This window comes from Chrysochloris asiatica, unplaced genomic scaffold (assembly GCF_000296735.1).
Source record: "Chrysochloris asiatica unplaced genomic scaffold, ChrAsi1.0 scaffold00366, whole genome shotgun sequence".
Lineage (NCBI taxonomy): Eukaryota > Metazoa > Chordata > Mammalia > Afrosoricida > Chrysochloridae > Chrysochloris > Chrysochloris asiatica.
The window spans coordinates 1,061,932-1,086,084 of record NW_006408884.1 but is presented as its reverse complement, the minus strand read 5'-3'; the positions used below and the strand labels follow the sequence as shown (position 1 = coordinate 1,086,084).

The following is a 24,153-nucleotide window of genomic DNA, read 5'->3' as shown; positions in this document are numbered from 1 at the left end:
TAGTTACTAATACCTGAGACACACCAAAAAAAAATTTAGTTAGAATCTGTGATCTAGGCACCAAGGATTTGGCACTTTTAATTATACATGTAGATACCTAATATTTAGTGCTGGTTGAAAAATAAGAGTACTCAAGAACCATCTGCAACTTAAAAAGCAAACACAGGAAGAGGCTGCAGAGAAGGAAACCGCAGAGCCAAGTACTCAGGAGCAGTGCAATGAAGCCTAATGTAAAATTGATTAAAGACCTAGTTACGTTAAAGACTAACCTCACCTGCTGTGCATCTATGCCTAATTTTACTTTATAATTAACTTTGTTTTAGCAGACCCCATGTGTCAATGTCTTAGCCCACTCCTTTGGAGCATTTTACGCTCATGTGCACATGTATACACACACAAATAGTTTCTCTTTATCTGACATGATGTTGAATATCATTTCTGCTTTACATTTCTAATCTGCTTAGTGCCTTTCTTAAGTAATAAAATTGCTATGTGTATTTGAATTTAAATGACGTTAGAGTGTTTTTGTTGTTTTTGTTAAGTGCATCAATCTTGATAACAGTTATGCAATGATTGGCTTGATTCAGCAAGAATTCACCCCATCTCCCTCCCATGGGTTTGCATTCAATATGTGGTTAAATTATCTTGCTTATGTGGTTTCCTTGTTTCTTTCATCTAATAGCACTCCTTTTGGCCTTTGTTTGTGGAATTGAGAATCATGAAGTGCATAAGTAATTCAAGACCAATCTAACCACAATTAAGGATTAACAAAAGGCTCTGAAGACCATAGAATTAGCTGTTTGGTCATTCCTTTGTAGCATCTTGATTATTGTTTTATCTGAGTTTTTGAACATATACATGAATACTACAAACATCAATCCATAAACATTTTACCAGGGACGTATTTTGTGACAAACACTGCACCAGATACTAAATTTGCAATGATTAATGTGGAGGCAGCTCTTAATATAAATGATGATGTCCAGTGAGAAGGAAGCACAATGCGTTAACTTCTGAGGATTTAACATGAACTAAGTCTGCTGTAAGTAGAGAAGAGAGATTAATTAGCTCAGTTTGGGAGCTAAATAACAAGGGTTTACAGAGGTGACTGTGGAGCTGGGACATCCAGGATGAGGAAGATTGCTCCAGATGGTGGAGGTGAAGGTACTCAGGTCTCCAGATCACATGAGCAAGAGCACAGCGCTATGAAAGGATTTCATGATAAACAGTGAATAATCATGCGGAGTCACGGCATGGAGTCTTTGGCAATGCAGAAGGAACTGACCCGGAAGGGCCATTTGAAATCTATTCCTGTCATCCTATTTGTAGTGTATCAATGTATTTAGACCATTTTGCTTTTAAAGAGAAAGACACTATTTATATGTACTGTATCTCAAATTTTGATTTCTTAATGCTTGCTATGTTCTGGGGCAATGCTCTTGTGTAGAAGATGATGAATGAGGAAGCAGTACGTTTGCATTGTTGTAAAGTTCAAATCCATCCATAGGTACCTCAGAAGAAAGACCTGGCTATCTATTTCTGAAAATTCACACATGGAGTTGCAATGAATCAGAACTGACTTGATGGCAACTAGTCTGGTTTGGTTACTATTTATGTGTGGATATATATATATAGAAGGAGCTCTGGTAGCGTAGTGGTTACGAATCGGACTGCGAACCTTAAGGTCAGCGGTTCGAAACTACCAGCCGCTCCGCGGGAGAAAGATGAGGCTTTCTACTCCCGTAAAGATTTACACCCTCGGAAACCCTGTACAGAGTCGCTATGGGTCGGAACCGACTCGATGGCACTTAACAACAACAACATATATATAGAGAGAGAAGCAGTTGTAAATGTAGATATAGCTTTCCATTTATAAGCTGCATATTCTTCATTTTTACCACAAAATATTAATTAATATTAAGCCAGACCACGTGATGTATACATAATACACATGTCTGACCAAATATATTTTATATGGATGAATTACCAAAAGAATAATTGATACATCAAATAATATTATCTTCTTAAATGTATGTATTGAACAAAATAATCTTGCCTGTAGCTTAATTCCTCTAGGTAATGTATCACTCTTTTACAAATTCTTATTAGCATAATAATATGATGATATTGTTGTTGTTATTGTTAGGTATCTTAGAGTTGCCACTGACTCATAGGAACACTATGCACCCCAGAAAGAAACATGGCCCAGTCCTGGGCCACCCTCACAATTGTTGCTATGCCTGAGCCCATCACTTCCACCACTGTGTCAACATCAATCCATCATGTTCGGGTCTTCCTCTTTTTCTCCAACCCTCCACTTTACCAAACATGGTATCTTTCCAGTGACTGGTCCCTCCTGATGATATGATTATATGGATGTTCAATCATTAATAATAATAATAATAATAATGTGGTTAAATCATGATATGACTGAATTCTGGACTCCTTGTGTGGTGCTGTAGGATCAGCACTGGACTGAAAATGTGAACCCTATACAGGGTCACTATGAGCCAAACCAACCCCATAGCACTTTACAACAACATTACTGAATTTATAGTATCACAAGTTAATGCTACTTGTTAATTTATATGCATATATTACATACACATATATGCATAATATGAATCTTGGTAGTTCTAAATGATAAGCACTGGACAGTCCACAACAAGGCTGGTGGTTTGAGTCCACCACTCACTATGTGGGAGAAAGATAAGGTTTTCTGTTTCTTCAAAGATTTATAGCCTTGAGAACTCTATAAAGAAGAGGTGGGGAACCTTTTTTACTGCCAAAATGTACATCATTGGCAGGTCATATAAAATTATCCACTTAAAATTTTGCCTGGTATATGGTCAAACATTTAATTTAGTCACCTTTATATGATGGTTGGAGTCCTCATGGGATGCTTCAGGTTGATGTGCTGGACTGCAAGGTGGTTTGAACAGCAAAGTCAGGAGTTCAAGCTCACCAGCCCCTCCTTGGAAACTCTGTACCAGATTGCTATGTGTGGGAACCGATTCTAAGGCACTTAACAACAGCAATAATGTTGTGGCTGGAACTGAGGTTGGCCTTGGCAAGGCCAGACTAAATGATTTCACTGTTCTTATATGGTCCATGGGCCAGATGTTCCCCACAACTGCAAAAGGGCTGCTATCGATTGGAACCAACTCTATGGGACTTCTCAACAAAATATGCATACAAAAATGATACTCAAATCGGTTCTTAGAAAACATTGATCATATTTAATTAAGTTATGTCCATGAAATCCTTGTTGAGTTCCAGTTTGTATCACCACTTAGTTTATCATTGTTCTCTACCACTCAGTGATCAATTTCTCTATCCTTTGCTCTACTAGACATTACATGTAACTAAAGAATAATCTGTCAATGACTGCTTAAAATTCAAAATTGCATATGTAGTAGTAGCTTTTAGTGAAAGCTTTGGGTATTAATAATTTATTAATATTAATAATTTCCTGCTAATCAGAGCAGTGTTATATGGAAATGTGAAGAGGTTCAGTTATTTGTGTTACCCACTATGCTCTTATCTCCAGATGGTTTTTCTGTGAACTCCGTTCTCTCTGTACTTCACCATTTCAGGTGATTACATTGTCAACCTTGAATATGCAGGAAATGAGCATAAATTCCATACTGGCTGCTAAATATGAGTAGTATATGATTTCTGTAGAAATCAGGGATGATGCTATTTATTGTTGCACCTTGACGTTTTCTCAGTCACAACCTTTGTTCCCACGTCCTAAAAGCTTCATACTCACTAATAGCAGGAACAATTGGTATGCTGAGCAGTACTAAGAAAGATTGTTAGTTGCTATCATGTCAATTTATGGCAACCCTAAATGTGCAGAATATAACCACAACATAAGTTTTGCAAAGTTGTAACAATGTGGAAGCATATTACCAGGCCTGTCTTTGTATCTTTCAACACACAATCTTTAGTCTAGTAGTTGAACAATTAGTCATTTATACTACTCAGAAACTACATGAGAAAGAAAGCTTTTAAACATGTTCTAGATAAATAATCAAGGTTTCTTAATGCATTGTTGTTGTTGGTTTTTTGTTTTTTGTTTTTTTTTCATTGATTTTGTCAAAGACAGAACAGGCAACAAAACCACATATAGAATGTTTAACGGTATTGTAAATACTTTAAGAGGATGCTCTAAGCATTCTTGGATGATTTCCAGTATTGATCTATATTATATCTGAGTGGGTGATTATTTGTGTTATTATGAATGAAACTAGAGAACTATGTTACAGAAGTGATGGTTCCTACTATTCTGTGATCTTTTTAAGCAGCATATAAAGTGGGATTGTATGATAAACATCTGCTATTTCTAAGGCTTAGTACACAATGCCTCAATTTAAATATCTGAGCTTTAAAACGAAAAACTATAAACATAAATAATTTACTACTACTTTTGGGAGGAAATATTTGCACAGTATACAGAGTGAAAGGTTCATATTAATATTAAAACCCAAGATGGAAAAGGGAAGACACAATCTTGTTCATTTTTTTTATTCCCCATTGTACTTTTCCCATGTGTGGAGTAGGTAAGCACTTATTACATTTGTTAATAACTAGATCTTAGTAGATATAATAATTGTTTCCTTCAAATGAATCAGCAGAGTGAAACTATTCACAGCTTTTCAATGGCAAAGTGTGTATATAGGATTGAGACATAATTTAGTATTTAGAGATATGTCTATATAGCAGTTGTATGATGAAGTGATAGGGGAGAGACTAAATTGAGGGATCTGAAGAAAGAATAATTGCTGGAAAGCAGATAATTTACTTTTTTTAGGTAAGGTGTTCATTCCTACATTACTAGTTTCGGTGAATCCTTAAGTCAAGAATATAATGCCTCACAGAAACAGACATTTGTCAAGTAACTGTTAATAGTAATGTAAATACTGGTGATGATGATGGATAAAATCATCAATACACTTTGTCTTAGCAATGTCTGCTTATTTTCCTTCTAGAAATGTCCTTTCCTAAGAAAAGTTGTTATAACACAATGTATTTTTCATCTGTCAATGCAGCTTGAATTCACCAAAGCATCTTAAAAGATAGCATTTGACATTGAATGTATACATAAAAGTAAAATTTTTCACTTTTATCACCACCCTAACACTTCATTAAATTTAAAACAAGTGGTGCAGAGATGATTCATTCTCTGAGCTTTTACTAACTAGCTTTGAGATTTGGTTTTAGTCCAGTTTTCTAGCGCCTTATGAGAAAAACCTCGGTGAGTAACTGAATAAGAATGAGCCAGTTTGCAGTTAATGTGAAGGTCTCCTAAAGAAGTGTTGGATTTAGTCCTGTATATAACTTTAGATACATATTTATTCCCTTCATGTTCAGTAGTGATGTTCTTCCAATTGTCCTCATGATACCTGTTTTATCTGTATTTGCTTTGAAATTTTTCATTATGATTTGTTGAACTCAGTAATAACTCAATAATACCATAGAATGGGATTTTAGGAAGAAATAATCATTTAAAAATTTAGACAGTGACAAATATGATTTTGAGTTCAAATGATAAAAATTTACAGAAAGCACACACACACACACACACACACACACACAGACACATACACAAAAGCCTCACACTAATCCCTTGAAATCCACTTTAGTACATAGATATATACTCTGTTTAAACAAAGGAAAGGGAAGGACAAGGAAATGATGCCTTTACAGTCCTCCTCTGTCAAAGGATTCTTAGATTAATTCAGGCTTCAGATACAGTGGTGCTCCTCACAGTGGTCTTTGCAATTAGTTATGGTTCTTTAATTAGTCAAAAATTCTTTCCCTAATTAGAGGCATCATGTGCCACATTGTTACTTTCAAATGTTAAGATTGCACTTCAAAATGCTTAGCACTCTGGAAAATGTAGCAAGTCTTAAACCTATTAAGATACTCCATTGACATCCTAACCATGAAACTAAATCAACAGTAAGAAGAGTAGCTCATATGTGCAATGCACATATTTTCTTTATCAAATGAGTCACTAAGATGACAATGTTGAATTTCAGTGCCAAGGATCAGCTACTGGAAATCAGCCCATAGCCTATTAAAATAGATGGTTAGGGTATGTGCATTTGTACTAAGTGCTATACTGCTATCCACCATTGTGGCTTTAATGCTTTAATTATGTTCAGTGCTCTCAGACATTTGTGGCATCAAGTTAAAAATAACATAGAGTCAGGTATACTATACACATGACCTTGGGCTCTGTTAAAAATGAAAATACAGGAGTCTTTTGTCTTATTTTCCAGGTGCCTATGTGCTCCAGGTCAAGGCCACAGATGCAGATGATCCAACCTATGGAAACAGCGCCAGAGTCGTTTATAGCATTCTTCAGGGACAACCTTATTTCTCTATTGATCCTAAGACAGGTAAATTTTTTTATTAGACACAACATATCACCACCCCTTCAAATATTTAAACTTTAATTAAATCTTGGCATGGCAAGTTGCATATTCTAATAAAGCAATAAAGATTCATTGACTGTGCACACATTAAGAAAAGATAAGATAGGGTCTTATCTTGTCGTTGCAACCTATTTTCCTTCGATTGTGCTACATGCAAATCTAAGCTTTTTCACATACAAAGGGGGCTTCAAAGCTTTCAGGAAAAATGGAATTATACTGTAATGGAATTTTTCTCAAACTTTTTGAAGTCTACTTGTATTTGTAAAATCAAAATTTGTTGACCAAGAATTCTCTGTATACCTTTCTTCAAATTTGCAAAAGCTTAGTTTTTGATTTTTCTAAGATAAAGTTTGGTTTCACTTTTTCTCTATTGGGTTCAATTATATTCACTTACAGATATCTCCAATGTCCTGGTGTGATGCTTTAGGATAAGCAGAAGTGCTGCTAACCACAAGGTTGTCAGTTCACCCCGCCCCCCAGCCACTTCTAAGAAAACAGGGTGGTTATAAGTTGAAACTGAATCAATGGCACTTAACAACCACAACATAGGTTTAATCACATTAAATTAAAAATTAGGAAAAACAACTAATTCATTCTGCTGTGCATAAGGTCACTAGGAATCAGTACCAACTCGATGGCACTTAACAACAACAACAACTTTTTCTATCTCTATCCAGGTATACAGGTGATTAACTTTGGGTTAATACAGACTTGCATGGATATAGGAGAAAAAGAGAAGAATGAAACTCTGAAAAAGAACACTGATTTATCTTTTTTACTTTGCTTGTCAAAGTAGAAGGTCAGTGAAAAAGAGGAGATGAATTCACACAGGAGATGGATTGATACAATGACCAGCCATGAGGTCAAACACAACTGGGTCAGGCAGCATTTCACTCTGTTTTAAATAGGGTCACTACAAATTGAATGTGACTTGACAGCACCTAACAACAACACATCTTGTTTTAAACATTTCTCATTTCTAAATTAATATATAGTAATAAATAGAAAATTCAAATACAACATGAGTGGTAAAGTAAGGGCAGGAGAATATGCATGCATAGGAGAGATTTTATATCCCCATCTAAATAAATGGTCCCTCTCTTTCTTAAGAATCTATTTTTGAATGCTCAATCGTTTTTCAAGAGAACTAGTCCTTTTTATTACCACACAGTTGCCAGTTCATTATACTGTGGTGGCTAATGGATAATGCTAGAAGCTCTTATGTATAATGAAAATACCAGCAGGCTTCAGTGGGACTTCCAGACAAAGACAGAATAGGCAGGAAGACGTAACAAGCTAAATCTGAAAATTAGCCAGTGTGAACCTTGGAACATCTTCTCACTCAGTTTGGCTGTGTGATCAGGAGGACCTTACCCCTGGAAGCAGATTCCTTCTTTAGTGAAGTGTAGGACCACCAAGGATGAGGGAGACCCTCAGTGAGATGGATGTGAATATGCCAGTGGTTGTGAGGATGATGGAAGAGTAGGTAATGTTTGCTTCTGTTGTTCATAAGTTAGAATCCGCTCAATGACGGTTACTTATCTAGCCCTTCTTTGACCAAGGAGGATCAAAATAGTAGTTCGTTATCATATTTAAAGCATAAACAACATCACGATGGTGATTCTATCACCTTTTTATGGTATGTTATGTTGCATTGCAAGTAAAATTTAATACTATTTATTATTTTGAATTTAGTCATTCAATCTTTACAAGAATTAGAAAATTATGCATTCCACGTACTATACATTCAAATGTTCGCTTTTAATCTAAGTCCTCAGTAGCCATAGGTTTGGGCTTTGCACTACGGATTCCTGGTGTGGCACTGTAGGACAAGGTATTGGAATGCATGGTCAGTGTGAACTGCAAAGTCTGTGGTTCAAACCCAACAGTTGCTCCTCAGAAACCATATACACAGTCGCCAGGGGTCAGAACTTACTCGATGGCACTTAACAACAACAACAATATTACAATAATTACATATTTACATTATCAAAAATATAAACTATCTACTGATACTTTTCATTTAAAGTAAATACTCAGAGCCTGCAAAACCTTCTGTTAATTAAATTTGCCAATTGCTTCCTTTCTTATCCTGCCTTCTAGGCCAGTGAGGAGACAAATCTTTAGAAAGCTAAGAGAGAAATGCAGGAAGTTGTGTCTTCATGTAAACTCAAAAGTTTGAGTTGAAGGACAGGGTTTTTAATGAGAGAGTCAGCACTGCAGAGATACCAGAAGAGTTCAGGACAAAGAAGCTCCTCTGATCAGAATAGAGTTGGAAGGCAAAATCCAAACTGTCTGCTGTTAAAACTGGGTGTACAATGGTGAAGCTATGCCTAGAGCAAAAGCTGCTTTTGAAAAGGTATAAGGGTGAAGAGAAGATGTTTACAATATCATTATTAAGCTAGTTTTGCTGTTGTTTTGACTATTATAAAATTATATATTTTTGTTGGACAAAATGTAAAGGACAGATTTTGGGGAAGTTGTATAATGAAGTTTATAATAATAAAATGCCTCATCATAATTAATAGGGCTTGTCCATTGGTCATAATGTGTAAGGGAAAAATAAGTAATGAACAAAAAATTATATAACCTTCTCTGATTAAGGCACTAGAGGGTTTTTTGTTATTGTTGTTGTTTTCTCATAAACAATTCTCTATCTTTTCCCAATTCAGCATAGTAGTTAATCAGAGCAAAAATGGAAGTATATGTTATGAATAAGTCATATCCTTGCAGCAGCACAAAAACAGGGTGATGCTGTTGTTATTAAGTGCCATCAAGTCTGTTTCAATCATAGCGACCCTGTATAGGGTTTGCTAGGAGTGGCTGGTGAGCTTGAACAGCCAATCTTGCAATTTAAATGAGCTTGCAGTCCAGTGCTTATCCTACAACACCACACCAGCACAAAAACAGGTTGTTGTCAGGTGGCATCGAGTTGGTACTGACTCATAGAGAGCCTAAACTCATCAGAAGAAAAACCCACCTGGCCCTTGGTCAACGTCACAACTGTTGCTGCACTTCAGAGCATTGCTGCTACAATTGTGCCAATCCATTTCATTGGAGGTCTTCCTCGTTTTCTTTGACAATCCACTTTACCAAATATGATGTTATTCTCCAGAGACTGGTCCCTCCTAAAAACATGTCTGAAGTAGGAGAGATGAAGTCTGGCTACCTTAGCTTAAAAGGCACATTCTGGCTGTACTTCTTCCAACACAGATTGGTTTGTTCTTTTGGCAGTCCATGGTACTTTCAGTATTCTCCTCTAACACCATAACTCAAATGCAGCCATTATTCTGGTCTTCCTTATTCACTGTTCAACTTTCACATGCACACATTGTTACTGTTGTTCAGTGCCATTGAGTCAGTTCTGGCTCATAGAGACCCTTATAAGGGTTTTGAGTAGCAGCTGGTAAACTTAAATCACGAATCTTGCCAGTCAAACTGACCATGCAGTTCCTTTAGTTCAAATGTATCAATTCTTCTATGGTCTTCCATATTCACTGTCCACTTCCACATGCACATGAGGTTATAATATCATGGATTGGATCAGATGCACCTTAGTTCTTAAACTGACATCTTTGCCCTTCAGCAATTTAAAGAGGTCTTCTGCAGCAGATTTGCCTAATGCTGTACATTGTTTGATTTCTTGGCTGTTGTTTCCATGAGTGCTGATGGTTGCTCTGCACAGAATGAGGTCTTTAACAGCTTCAGTCTTCTTTCCATTTATCTTGATGTTATTTATTGGTCTAGTGGTGAGAATTATTGTTTTCTTTCACTGAAGTGCAACCCATACAGAAGGCGGTGGTCTTTGAGATTTTTCAGCAAGAAAGGTTGCATCATCAGCATTTCACAGGCTGTTAGTGAGTCTTCCTCTAATCCTGATGCCATGTTCTTCTTCATGTAATCCAGCTTCTAGAATTATGTGCTCAGCATACAGTTTGAATAAGTATAATGAAATAATACAACCCTGTTGAACTCCTTTCCTAATTTTAAACCATTCAATGTTCCCTTGCTCTTTTCCAATCGCTGCCTCTTAGTCTATGTAAGGTTCTTCATGAGTACAGTTAAGTGTTCTGGAATGCTCATTATTTGCAGTGTTGTCCATAGCTTGCAAATCTTTGTGTAGTCAATAAAGCACGTGTAAACATCTTTCTAGTCTTTTTGTTGCTTTCATCTAAGATCCATCTGACTTCAGTAATGATAGCCCCCATTCCATGTTCTCTTCTGAGTCTTGCTTGAAACACTGGAAGTTCTCTGTTAATGTATTGTTGTGCTATTTTAAGATTATCTTTAGCAAAATTTTACTTGCATGTGATATTAATGCTACTGGCTGATGAGTTCCGCAATCCATTGGGTCACCTTTCCTTCGAATAAGCACAAATATGGATCTTTTCCAATTAGTTGGTCATGTAGCTGTCTTCCAAATGTCTTAGCATATGTAGCACTTAGTGTATTGAGTGCCTCCAGTGCTGCATCAGTTTGTTGAAAGTTTGTATTCCATTAATTCCTGGAGCCTTGTTCTTTGTAAATAAATAGCTTCAATGTATCTTGGACTTCTTCCATCTATGCATTGGCTCTTGATCATATGCTATCTCTTGAAATAACTGAACATCAACCATTTGTTTTTGGTACATTGACTCGAAAACAACTAGCTATCAAAAAATTCAAGCCTGGCTCAGAAGTGGACATGGAAGGAGGGGTATCATGGCTGACACCAGATATATCTTGACTGAAAGCAGAGAGTACCAGAAAAATGTTTACTTGTATTTTATTGGCTATGCAAAGAAAATTGCCTGTGTAGCTCATAGCAAACCCTAACATTGCAAATAACAGTAATTCCAGAACATTTCATTGTTCTCAAGTAGAACCTTTACATAGATCAAGAGACAGTCATTCAAACATAATGAGGAATAGACTACTACATGGTTTAAAATTATGAAAGTCATATATCATCATTTTAGCCTTTAACATACTTAATCTATATGCTGAGCACTGTACTTCATGAAGACAGATTAGGGATCAGGGTTAGAGAAATATTCATTAAAAACCTGAAGTATGCAGATGATAAAATCTTTCTTGCTGAAAGTGAAGAGGACTTGAAATATTTACTGATGAAAATCAAACACTGCAATCTTCATTATGGGTTTTAGTTTAATAAAGTAAACAAAATAAAGTAATTAGTTTAATAAAGTAAACAAAAATCCTCGCAACTGTACCAATAAATACCATCATGATAAACAGAGATAATGTTGAAATAGTCAAAGATTGCATTTTGCTTGGATCCACAACCAACTCCCATGGAAGCAGGAGTCAAGAAAACAAGCAAAATATTGCACTGGACAAATCTGCAAGACAGATCTCTTTAAACTGTTCAAAAGCTAAAATGCTAAGATGTCACTTTGAAGACTAATATGCTCCTGACCCAAGCCATTGTATTTTCAACTGGTCCATATGCATGAGAAAGCTGGGCAATGAATAAAGAAGACTGAAAAACAAACAATGCCTTTGAAATATGGTGTTGGCCAGGAATAGTGACTATCCCATGAACTGCCCAAATATCAAAAAAATCTGTTTTGGAAGAATATAAATCCAGACTGCTTCTTAGAAGCAGTGATGATGAAATTTGTCTTTGGAACAAATGATAAGGAAGGACATCATGCCTGATAATGTAGGTTTGTGATGAAGAGGAAGACCCTTTATAAGATGATGTATACAGTGACTGCAAAAATGGGCTCCAACATAACAAGGATTATATAGATGATGCAGAAACTGGGCAGTGTTGAGTTCTGTACAGGTTCACTATGTATCCAAACTTAATCTATGGTAACAAGAGCAGTAGATCTCTTCTGCCATTAAAGAGCACTTTTCAGGCAGAAGAAATTTAATAAAAAGAAAGGAGGATGTATAGAGATGGGTGAAAGATGTTTAATATTAGATTGTGTTCTCATAGAGCTGCGGTGATTAGCTGTATAGATTAGGTGAGTGCATATATTCAGGAGGAGTGGCAAAGGACTTAATAGTGATCAAGTAGCCAGAGATAGACCTAATATATAACTAGAAATTGCCAGAAAGCTAGGCAATTCAAAAATTGAGCAAAAGCCTTGGCTAAGAACATAATTACTATAGGTAAATTACTACTCTAACAGGCAGCAATTATGTGAGTCAAAGTACATGCTCTCCCCTGGAATTCACTTGACCAATATTAACTTTAGCTAACTCTCAATGCCTTCAGAAAGTATGCATGTATGGATTTAATAAGGCTTTTATAATTTTATCTTTTAATTTTTATGTAATGCCTATTATTTAGAACTAAAGGTGAAACAGTTCTGGCAAAAACTATGTAATAGATTTTCTAGAAGCATTGATTTCCACTGGAGACAGAAGTCTTGATATTAACCATGCCTCAGACCACTAAGCAGGCAAAGAGTGGATGAAGAGACCCTCATTAATAGGATGATAACCAGTTCTTCATGCACAGAAACTATTAAGAACACTTTTTGTTAAATTTATCACCTTGTGGTAGAGAAGAATAAATAAAAAATCAAGGATAATTGCTATTTCTCAGAAATAGTCTCCATTTGTTCCATCCATATAGTTTCGTTTTATGATTCCTTTTCCTGTTATTAAATAAAATGCATGAGGAACTAATATTATCTATTCATTTTACACATTTGAATGTAGAATAAAGTTTAAAATAATTATTAAAGGAAGAATCTCATCAAAACTTCTAGTGCCAAAATATTTATGAAGAGATTACCATTTCCATTTATTATTCATTTGAAAAGAGAAAATAAATATTTCCTTATTGATATTGCTGCTTCACAAACATTCCTAGACTTTTTATCCAAGTGGATTTGGTGAGCTTATTTTGCAGCAATGTAAATTGTTACATGTGCGAAGAAAGAAAAAAAAAAAAAAAAAACAGAAATAATTGTTTTCTTTAAAATTGGCTAATTTAGAAATGATTTGCCTGTCATGTGGAATTATTTACTCTGAATAAAAATTAAAGTGTATTTGTTTATGTGTCTTGCATAACTACTAAATGTTATTTAAAACTACAAAATGTAAACATTAATTCATTAATTACTGAGGGTTGCTATATTTTAGTTAGCACATGAACTCATGATGCAAAACAGTGCCACCACATTGGTAAGAGAATGATTCCATTTAGGAAAACAGATCTTGCTATACATCCCTTTTTAATTTTCTTAACTGTTGTTGTTGTTGTTGTTGTTGTTGTTAAGTGCCATCGAGTCGGGTCCGACCCATAGCGACCCTGTACAGGGTTTCCGAGGGTGTAAATCTTTACGGGAGTAGAAAGCCTCATCTTTCTCCCGCGGAGCGGCTGGTAGTTTCAAACCGCTGACCTTAAGGTTCGCAGCCCGATTCGTAACCACTACGCTATATGACTTCAAATAACTACTCTGAGTAAATTGGTCATTGTTAAAAAATTTTTTTTTACATAGTTTGGTAATGATATGTCATATTTTCTAAATGATCTGAAGTCTACTCTTAGAAAGATGGTGTCATTATGAGACAATTTCTTTTAATATAAGATATTATGCAAAACAACATGATCTATATAAGGTTTTTTTAAAATTGATTTACAACTATATTTATGTGATCTGTAGGAAAACAGTTGCTTGAGAATGGAGTTATTAGTTAACAGCCTTCTCCCCACATTTTATCCAATCAATGGTCCCATATCAGCTACTCTATAATCCTCTTTCAGATTCTTTAAAATATGTTTGTTTTTTTAGATTATCTTTAATTCTGAGATTATAATCTTCAAACTCATGTCCTAAACAAATCCTCCTTTCATATTCTCATAGAAACTTATTCTTAAGTTCTTAAAATTTGTTGCATTAAAATTCCATACTAAAATTAAAGCTTGGGTTGTATGTAATACTTTGAGTCAATGTTTTATAATTCTATTTCAATACTTCTGTTTGATATCTTGAAAAAGATTTAGATAACTGATTTAAAATAAAATCATGCAGCATTCAGACACATCAATTGGGACTGATGAGAGAGAACAGAGTATAGGTGTTCAAGAACACATCCAGAGAATGTTTATCTGTAGAAAGTAGATGTTCCTCAGACACTTTTGTATGAGTGAATGAATTGCCAGGGAGCTTTATGATAAAAGGCTGATTATGAACATGACAAAAGTAAAGAAATCAATAGAAACGAATAACTTTAGGGAAACCCATCAAATTCAGGCAATTATTAATATAAAATAAAACAGAATGCTAGAAATTTTGTGACTATTTTACCTATGTGTGGCAAGAATTGCATGTATAGAAATATACTTCAGACAAAGAATTCCTTATATTTTGCCTTGTCACACGTCATAAGAACTCTGGGTGAACTGTGTTTGCCTTATTTTAGAAACTGTGGAATACACACATCAGCAGAAAGAAATAAGAGTGTTTGGCCTTGAAAGAAAAACACTCCAGGGAGATGTGATGCATGCCTTTGAAAATTGTAGAACTGTCATATAAGAAGAACTAGCTGTATTCTGTTCTGCACTAGAAGAAAAAGACAGTCAATGGCTGGTATGAGTTACAGAAAGAAAGGATTTGGACTTAAAATCAAAAAGATAAGACTTGCCTGTAAAGAAAAAGGGTGTTGCATGAGATCATACATTTCACATTACTTGAAGTGTTAAAGTAGATAATGCGAGATAAACTGATGGTGCTGGATTTGATTACTAGTATTAATTCATTCGGTGTACAATTTTTTACAATCCATGATATAAGAAACAGTTTGATAGCTCCCAGAATACCAAGGTGAATCAAGTAGATCTTCAAGTAGATTGTTGTCTTAGTTAGCAAGTAATTAGAAAGCTGTGTTAGAGGTTTGTTAGATTCAAGTACAATCTAAGTCATAAAATACAGTTACTAGGGTTCCAATTCATACATGCATGACTTTATTCAAAATAAACATGCCTAAACATGTCTTCATGATCAGTGGAGGGCAGAAGATAAGTTCTCCCAGTCATCAACTGGTCTTTGTCTCATTAGGATGCCTTCATTAAAAAGGTCCAATACAAACAGAAGCTTCTGAGAGAATCTTAACGGCCAGTAAAATTTCAAGACAGAGAGATCAGCTAGAAGGTTTCGCTGACTTTTTTTTTGGAAGGGTTAATATTGATAGGGAGTCCTAGTATGGCAATGTAAGATAAACAGTAGACCACACTAGACAAAGGCTCAAACTCAGCAGCTGCTCCTCAGAAATCCTATATAGGGTCACTGTGAGTCAGAACTAACTCACCAATGCTTAAAAACAACAACAATCTTGATAGATTTTCTTGAAGGATACAGGACAAAGAGGGGACTCATTAGGAAGAAAGTTAAAAAAACAAAACAAAAATCAGTTTTGGTGATTTTGTAAAAGGCCAGGAAAGGCACACCAATAAACACCTATTCATTCTTTAAGGGTAGCAAGGACCGCCATATAAGATTTTTATTGGGAAATCGTAACTACCCTGATCTTGACCCTTGAGACTTCTTTAAATTCCCAACACACCCCTGAAGAAAACATTTTAAAGGAACACAATTTGATTCCTTCAGGGGTACCAAAAAAATGTTTTTATGCACTGAAAATCTAAGAGCAAAGAATTCTTCAAGAAAGGCTAAGATATGGAAACACAACCTTAGGAAGATGCATAGACCTAGATGAAAAGTATCTTAAGAAACAATAGCTTCACTTCTTGGTGTTTTTGTTTAACAACAAAGATTTCTATGTTTTATAGTAATTAAGTTTGAGCTATCCTTGTATGTGACACAGGATGCTATTGTAGGAAATCACCGAGAGCTGAAGGAATGAGATGAGATACTCATGAGAAAAACTAGTGTAGTGACTACTAAGCCCTAAAGAATAGACAAGGCTTATTATAGAGGATATTAAACTGTATCATCTCTAAACTTCCTTACAGACTGAAGATAAAGTCTTAAGAAACCTGATGTTCCTCAAAATACATACTTGGATATTCATACACATCATTTTTGGAATGATGGCAAAATATTTTTAATCATATTTTATTAGTGCATTGTTCAGCAACAGCAGAGATAGAGACAGAGGTGGGGGCATGGAAAAATAGAGCAGCTGAGGATTCTGAAATCATGGAAAGAGAATGGCTGTGTGCTGGCAGCCAGGAGGCAGGCCTGCAGAATGTGCCCTTTGGTTGTTTAACTGATTATATATTCCTGGATGTTTTTGTGTACATCCCCAAGAAAACTAAAAAAAATCCTTAAACAAATCATAAGAATAGAGGCAAATAATGTCAAATGATGATGTACAGAGGAGATTGTAATCATTGCAATGAAATGATGAGTGTAAAATCAGTGTTCTCCCACGTGAACTATCACTCAATTCAAAATAAAAACTTTTTAAAAAATGCATTGTTGTTGTTGTTAGGTACTCTGGACTCAGTTCCAACACAAATCAACCCTGTATAGAGTTTTCTTGGAGTGGCTGGTAGTTTTGAACTGCTGGCCATGAAGTTCACACTAACTTTGCAGTCTAGTGCTTACCTTATAGTGCCACACCACCCATTTAGCATTTTAAAAATAATTTCATATTTTAAGCTTATTTAAGTTTTTTCTAAAATAAAATTACTAATTTCTATATGAACTGCTACAAAGAGAACTTCTGTATGTTTTAAAAATAAAATTTAATTTTGCTCATGCTGTTGCAGCTGTTTTTGAATTATCTTCAACAACAGTTTACTTGCATGTGATATTAACAATATTGTTAATTTCCACATTCCCTTGGGTCACCTTTCTTTGCACTGTGTTAGGATTTCTTTTAAGTAGACAGTGGAATTACAGATAAAATGGGGATTATGTCCTGGTGTGGCGCTGTGGGTTAATGCGCCAGATTGCAAAGCTGTTTGAACTGCAAGGTCGGCGGTTCAAGCTCACCAGTCTCTCTTCGGAAACCCTGTATAGGGTCGCTATGGGTCAGATCCGACTCAATGGCACTTCACAACAACACCAGCATATTGCATTAGGCTTCTTATTTGTATCCTTTAGATTTGTGTTGATGATTAATATTATCTTTTTATTAATATATGTTACTTTATTTAAGAAACTACACTATTAAAGCCACACTGGTTTTGAAGACAGATGCTCTGCAGTGTAACCAAAAAAACATTTGTTAGAGATTGAAATTTGATATAAAAGTTTTCATAGTTTTCTTGAAAGAAGTTCAGAAGGTTTTGATTTCTGTACTGTGAATAAATATGTATTAAAAATCAGTTGCACAACTTGGAGATAGGGGCAGCAGATATGAGAAGGATTTATAATTGTATATAGTGAGATTCATGGTTGTAAATATATATATTTATTCACACAATCATTTATTGAGTAAGGACCTCTGGTAGTTAGTGGTTACAAATTGGGCTGCTAACCTCAAGATCGGCAGTTTGAAACTAACAGTCATTCCGTGGAAGAAAGATGAGGCTTTCTGCACTGTTCTGCTAACTGTTAAGTTGATGATTCAAATCCACCTGAATGGACGCGTTGGCACACAGCACAAGCAAAAAGAACACAACTTAAAATGTTGGCAGTTTGAACGTAGTAGTTGTAGAAGAGAGACCTAGCATTTTGCCTCTTTACAGGAGTTCAGTCAGGTAAAACCTATGGAGTTGTTCCACTGTATAAAACACATGGGATTCCCATGAGTTAGAATCAACGTAATGGTGATGGGTCTCTTCATTGGCAAAGCTTAGTGAAATGTAAGTGAAAAGTCTGCACCTGAAAGATAAAAGAGGTATCCTGAAAGACAAAATAAAATATTTAAAGAGATATGTAGTGCTATCAAAGAAAACACTTAGAAAATGAAAATGAGATGAAAGAAATGGAAACCATTAGAAATCACACACTCAGCATAACTGATTCAAATGATAATGTATTTATTTAATATATATATACATATATATTTTTTCTTTTTCTTATAAAGATAGGATCTGCTATATAAATGTTTACACTTGGTCAGCTTAGTAAATGGTGACCATTTCTGATTGGTTCTAGAGTTCTTTAACCATATTCTTTGCTGCTACATAGTATTTTCATATGGAATTGGGTGTCCTGGTGTGGTACTATAGAAAAAGTGTTGGATTGCTAACCACAAAGTCAGTGGGTAAAATTCATCAGCCACTCCTTGGAAACCATATGCAGAGTTGCTATGGGTCAGAACCTACATGATGACACTCAGCATAAATAGCAAACAAAATATATTTAATTATACCCTACTCATTTGTTATTTGGGGGTATGTTGCTTTTTAAAAAGCACATAATTTTTTTTTACCATGTCTTTGCTTAAGAATCGAGATAGAATAATATTCTAGGTGCAGGTAATTTTCTTCTGGGAAACAATGTGCTGTTCATATTTTATTATCTTTTCCACTCAAGGTGTTATAAGGACAGCTTTGCCGAACATGGATAGAGAAGTCAAAGAACAATACCAAGTGCTCATCCAAGCTAAGGATATGGGTGGACAACTGGGAGGATTAGCTGGGACCACAATTGTCAACATCACCCTCACTGATGTCAATGACAATCCACCTCGATTCCCCAAAAGTAGGTTTTCTTACTCTTACAGTTTGAATTATATTGTTCTTGAATGCCACAGGAGCTGTAATTATTTTCCAGAATTTTTTTGTCTATAGCAAGCAAAAGCTGATGGATAAAGATTAAATTCTTTCAAAGTTTAAAGTTTTGATCAGAATCATGTACAGTGTTATTTTAGTGGAAAATAATAAACATAAGCCAAGGATTAGCTGATGGTTCTATGTCATCTGTGCATATTAAATTATTCACAATATGTTGGGATATTACTCTAATTTCTTATTAATCAAAAACGTAATATGTTTATATGCTACCATGCCTCATTTATATCATGTAATTAGTTTAAAAATGATCTGCCTATTCCTTAGTGACAATAGGTGCTGAACCATTTGTAAGCCTTTCATGTCAATATCAGATGATCTTACCTTGTTGCTATTTACATTACTTCTGACTGGTTATTTCATTTTAGTTTTACAATAGGTGAAAATTGCTACCATTTTATGATAACAGCATGATTCACACCTGCACTTTCTCTGTAACTTTGTGTTTCTTATTGAAAATGAGTACTTCTCACTTATGTAAGATCTTGTTTCCTTCTGCAGTATTACATTTAACACCAATCAGTACCTAGCTGATCCCTAGTATGTCTTCAGGGTTTATTTCAGTGTTCCTCAGACTCAGAACACAGATACTTAATATTCCATTGGGTATGTAAACCTCTTGAAGGCTGGTGACATCACTAACTACTTTTTTGCAAGAAAAAAAAAAAAAAAAAACTGAATGAATTTAGATCTACTGCTGAGAATATTACATTAGATAGGATTTTTATTTATTTAGTTCTACATTTTTCCATATTTGTAACTTCAGAAATGGCTCTGTCTTTCCTTTTTAAAATCTTCCAATTATATTTTCTTCATGGATAGACTTTTTTTCTTAGTGATCAGGAAGCCTAATTGCTAAATATTGAGTGGCAATTATAAGCCATTATGCTTTAGGGGGTGGGATGAATGTGACAAATGGTTACTATAAAATATGATGTGATTAATAACACAGAGAGTCTTAGAATAGAGCTTCTCCTTTCTTTGCAACTAAGGGAGATAAAAAGACAATTAATAGGAATAAATATTAAAAAGGATAAACAAATAATGCATTTGATTCTGTAGCATATGGCATTGATAAAAAATATATTCATAAATCTAAATGCACTTTAAGATATTTCTTAAGTGTGGCAAGCTAAATTAGCTAATTGAAGAAGACAATTTGGGAGATTCCTAGTGGTTGTTAAGTGCCATCAAATTGGTTCTGACTGATAGCGACCCTGTATAGGATTTCTGAGGAGTAGCAGGTGGGTTTGAATCACTATCCTTCCGGTTACCAGTCCAGTGCTTATCCTACAGAGCCACACCAGGACACTGTACTGTTTAAAAGTGTGGCATGGTAACTTCAGAAACCATTTTGGGTTTTGAGGGCATAAAAAAGATCACAAGGTGGGGAAAACAGTCTGTACTGGAATCAACTAAAATTTGAGGGTTCAAACCTACCAATTAGCACTATGAAAGAAAGGTTTATTGACTATTTTCATAAAGATTACTGTCATGAATACATAATTAATCTCAATTCTACCTATAGCACATGGAATCACCATGGGTTAGAATTGACTCAATGCTACAGTTTGTTTGTTGGTTTTATTATAGAAAATATTCCATCTAGATCATGAAGATATTCCCTAGGCAATACCAATATTTTCATTCACAGGGTGTTAGTGTTATAATTCTACTATATATTGTCATATGAGGGACAAAACCAGCAAAACAAACAAAGCAATAACAACAAAAAAGCCTCTCAGTGGAAAGATACATCCCTGGACAATATGGGTGAAGGCTGCTTTGTATAAGTTTGAGAAGGAGTACACCCAAATAGACTGAGAGTCTAGAAAATCAAAATATCTTCATGACAAAGAGAGTGGGGTATGCTTAGGAATCAAGTTATGACCACAACAATACAAAGAAAACTTTGACCAGATTCCACCTACTATTGAAAAGACACACAACTCCAGTTGTAGGCTTGATTGAGATTTATTCAACATTGAATCTGTAGGTCTAAGATCTTCAATCTGGTGTACAAGTAGGTGTGATAGTGATTTGCTGGTGGCTTTGCAGTAGAGTTCTCTCCTTCCATATGGGTGACCCAGGCTCATGTGTGGAGCACGGACCTCAGTGGAGCCACTATCTGTTTTGTCAGTGAAGGTTAGTGTTTTGTTTCAATGCTAGACACAGTTTCTGGTAATCCTATGCACAGGGTATGCAAGAGTCAGGGCTAGTGGACTGCAACTAACAATAAGAAGAAGATGAAACAGGCGAAGTGGAGGTGTGAGAGAGAAGGAAATGACAATTTATAGACTCTCTACCTGCCTAAACAGGAACTTTTATGTTTGTGATCTTATTTCCTTCTCACAACAATACTTTGAGATCAATATTTTTCACGTTACTGTTAAGAAAATTTAGGCTTAAGGAGATTATATATGGGACATTTTTTTTCAGACTTTGAAGTTAATTTTTTTCTAGTTCAACACATTTATCTCCCACTCTGTTGCTGTCAAAGAAAGTTGGCCATTTTTTATGTTAAATATAAAGTTTACATATAATCAAAATGTTAATGAAAGCTTTACAAAATTGGTCATATTATCCCTGGTTTACAGGATTATCCAAAGAAAAATTATAAAGCCAACACACATTACATCTACCATTTACCATTTGGGAGTGTAAGATAAACACTTGTCTGTGAACTACAAGGTCAGAAGTTCAAACCCACCAGCCAATCCTCAAGAGAAAGAAGAGCTTTTATTTTTACAGTCTCATAAACCCAATATGGAGTTGCTGTGAGTCAGAATAGATTAACAACAATGACAACATGTGACATTTGGGATTCATTTCACTCTATGTAATAGATGGGAGATTATTTCAAATAAGAAGGCAAAGGATTTTCAAGTTTGGCATGAAGAAAAAATTACATCCCCAGAAATTTTGCAAGTCTTTATGTTAGTCCCTTTTACTGTATGGTCAGTAGCAAAGCAAAAATAAAATAAAATAAAATGAGCACAGAAAAGTGATTGATCTCTTTAGATTATAATTTCCACTTCAGCAGATATCTCTCTTATGTGGAGCAAATGAGCGATACATGTGACATATATTGCAAAACTTAAATAATAGCCTTTTGCATATGAAATACAAGAAAACATATTCATCAATAATCCATATATGACTTGAAAGGTAATTCCCATTAGCCAGCTATATTTGTTCTTGTCTGTTAAGCATTGGTACCCAAAATAAACAACAACAACAACAACAACAAAAAACCCTTCTCCAGATTAACTTCATGAGATACTTATCATTGCTTACAAATACACTAACAATGTGCCTGGCTTTCTGTGTACCCAAAGGTTTACATGACATAATCAATCACCCATTTTCATCCATTTCCTTCTGTGGCTATGTTATAGATAAAACACACACACACAAGCTTGAATGTATATGTGTATATATTTATTTGATATATGTGTAAATGTGTTGATTTATCAGTGCTTAGAAATAGATGGCTCCTAAGATATGAATAACCTACCAATTTGATTTGATGGTGTTAACACTGACATTGGGTATTAGCTAATGCACTTTGCAAAGTGATTTGCATGTGTATTCGATGTCAATCTTACTAAAAGCTGAAGGGTATACTCTCAGTTTTAGAAATAACATAGCAAGTGTAAGAAAGGTTAAATAACTTGTCCAAAGTCACACAAACACTAGATGGTAGAACAAATAAATGTGCAATTTAGACAGTAACTACAAAACCCTAACATTTTACTGGACTCTCTTTTCAGTGTTAGTCTTTAATACCTATGTTTGGGCCAAAATATATGATAGAAAACTGGGAAATTTTATCAAAAACACAAACAGGGGTATTGTTTCAGAAATAGATGTAATATATGACATGTCAAAAGACTTCTACCTATTGACATATAAAGAAAATACAGTTTCTTTGAAAATAATTTCTATTGAGTTATACAGCTATCAGTTACTATAATCAAAGATATATAGAGCAAAGATCTCCACCTGTCAAAAATAAACTATTGAAATATGCTGATGGTTTCGATTCCTTGAATTTTAAATGAAAAACCACCTAATATGCCAGTCTGAATTATGCATTATGGAATCAAATCAACTAAGTGATGTGGTAAATTCACATTAAGCAAAATAGCCATGCATCTCTCACTCAGTCTCATTCTTGAACACACATATACTAATTTTCTAATGAATGTGAAAAGAGTTTAAATAAAAAAAGCACACCATATACAAAAGTATGTTGTTGTTGTTAGGTCCCATAGAGTCTGTACTGACTCATAGCGATCCTATGCACAACAAAATGATACACTGCCTAATCCTGAGCCAACCTCACTATTGTTGTCATGCTTGAGTCCATCAGTTGCCACCTGGCCAATCCATTTTATTGGGGGTATTTCTCTTTTTCTCTGACCCTCCACCCTACCAAACTTGATATCCACTGGTAATTCCTGACAATATGTCTGAAGTATGAGAGACAGAGTTTGACCATCCTGGCTTCCAATGAGCACTCTGGCTGCACTTCTAACATGAATCTAATTGTTCTTTTAGCACCTTAGTCCTCAAACTAACGTCTTTGCTCCTCAACACTTTAAAAGGGTCTTGTGCAGCAGATTTGCCTAACGCAATACGTCATTTGATTTTATGACTGCTGCATCTGTGAGTGTTGATAGTTGATCCAAGAAGAATGAAATCCTTGACAATTTCTCCATTGATAAGAAAGTTGATTATTGGTCCAGTGGTCAGGATTTTTGTTTTCTTTGCATTGAGAAGTGGTCTTTGATCTTTGTATACATTTAATTTTTCAGAGGTAATTTTCTTTCTTATTTAATAATATTAGAACACCAGTTATTATATTGTTGTTGTTGTTGTCATGTGCTATCGAGTTGGAACCAACTCATAGCGACCCCATGCACAGAAGAACGAAACAATGCTCAATCCTGGGCCAACCTCACCACCGCTGCCACCCCTGAGTCCATCAATGATGCCACCTGGCCGATCCATCTCGTTGGGGGTCTTCCT

The 24,153-nt window shown here is 35.1% G+C and overlaps 1 protein-coding gene across 1 annotated transcript in view; it reads left to right on the top strand.

Annotated features, from left to right (window-relative positions):
* The window catches only part of CDH12 (cadherin 12, type 2 (N-cadherin 2)), an 868,078-nt gene that overhangs the window by 663,668 nt on the left and 180,257 nt on the right, over positions 1-24,153 (top strand). The window contains exons 4-5 of the mRNA XM_006876219.1: positions 6,291-6,410; positions 18,863-19,030. Coding sequence (XP_006876281.1) covers positions 6,291-6,410; positions 18,863-19,030 — 288 coding nt within the window. The remainder of the gene's footprint in view (positions 1-6,290; positions 6,411-18,862; positions 19,031-24,153) is intronic.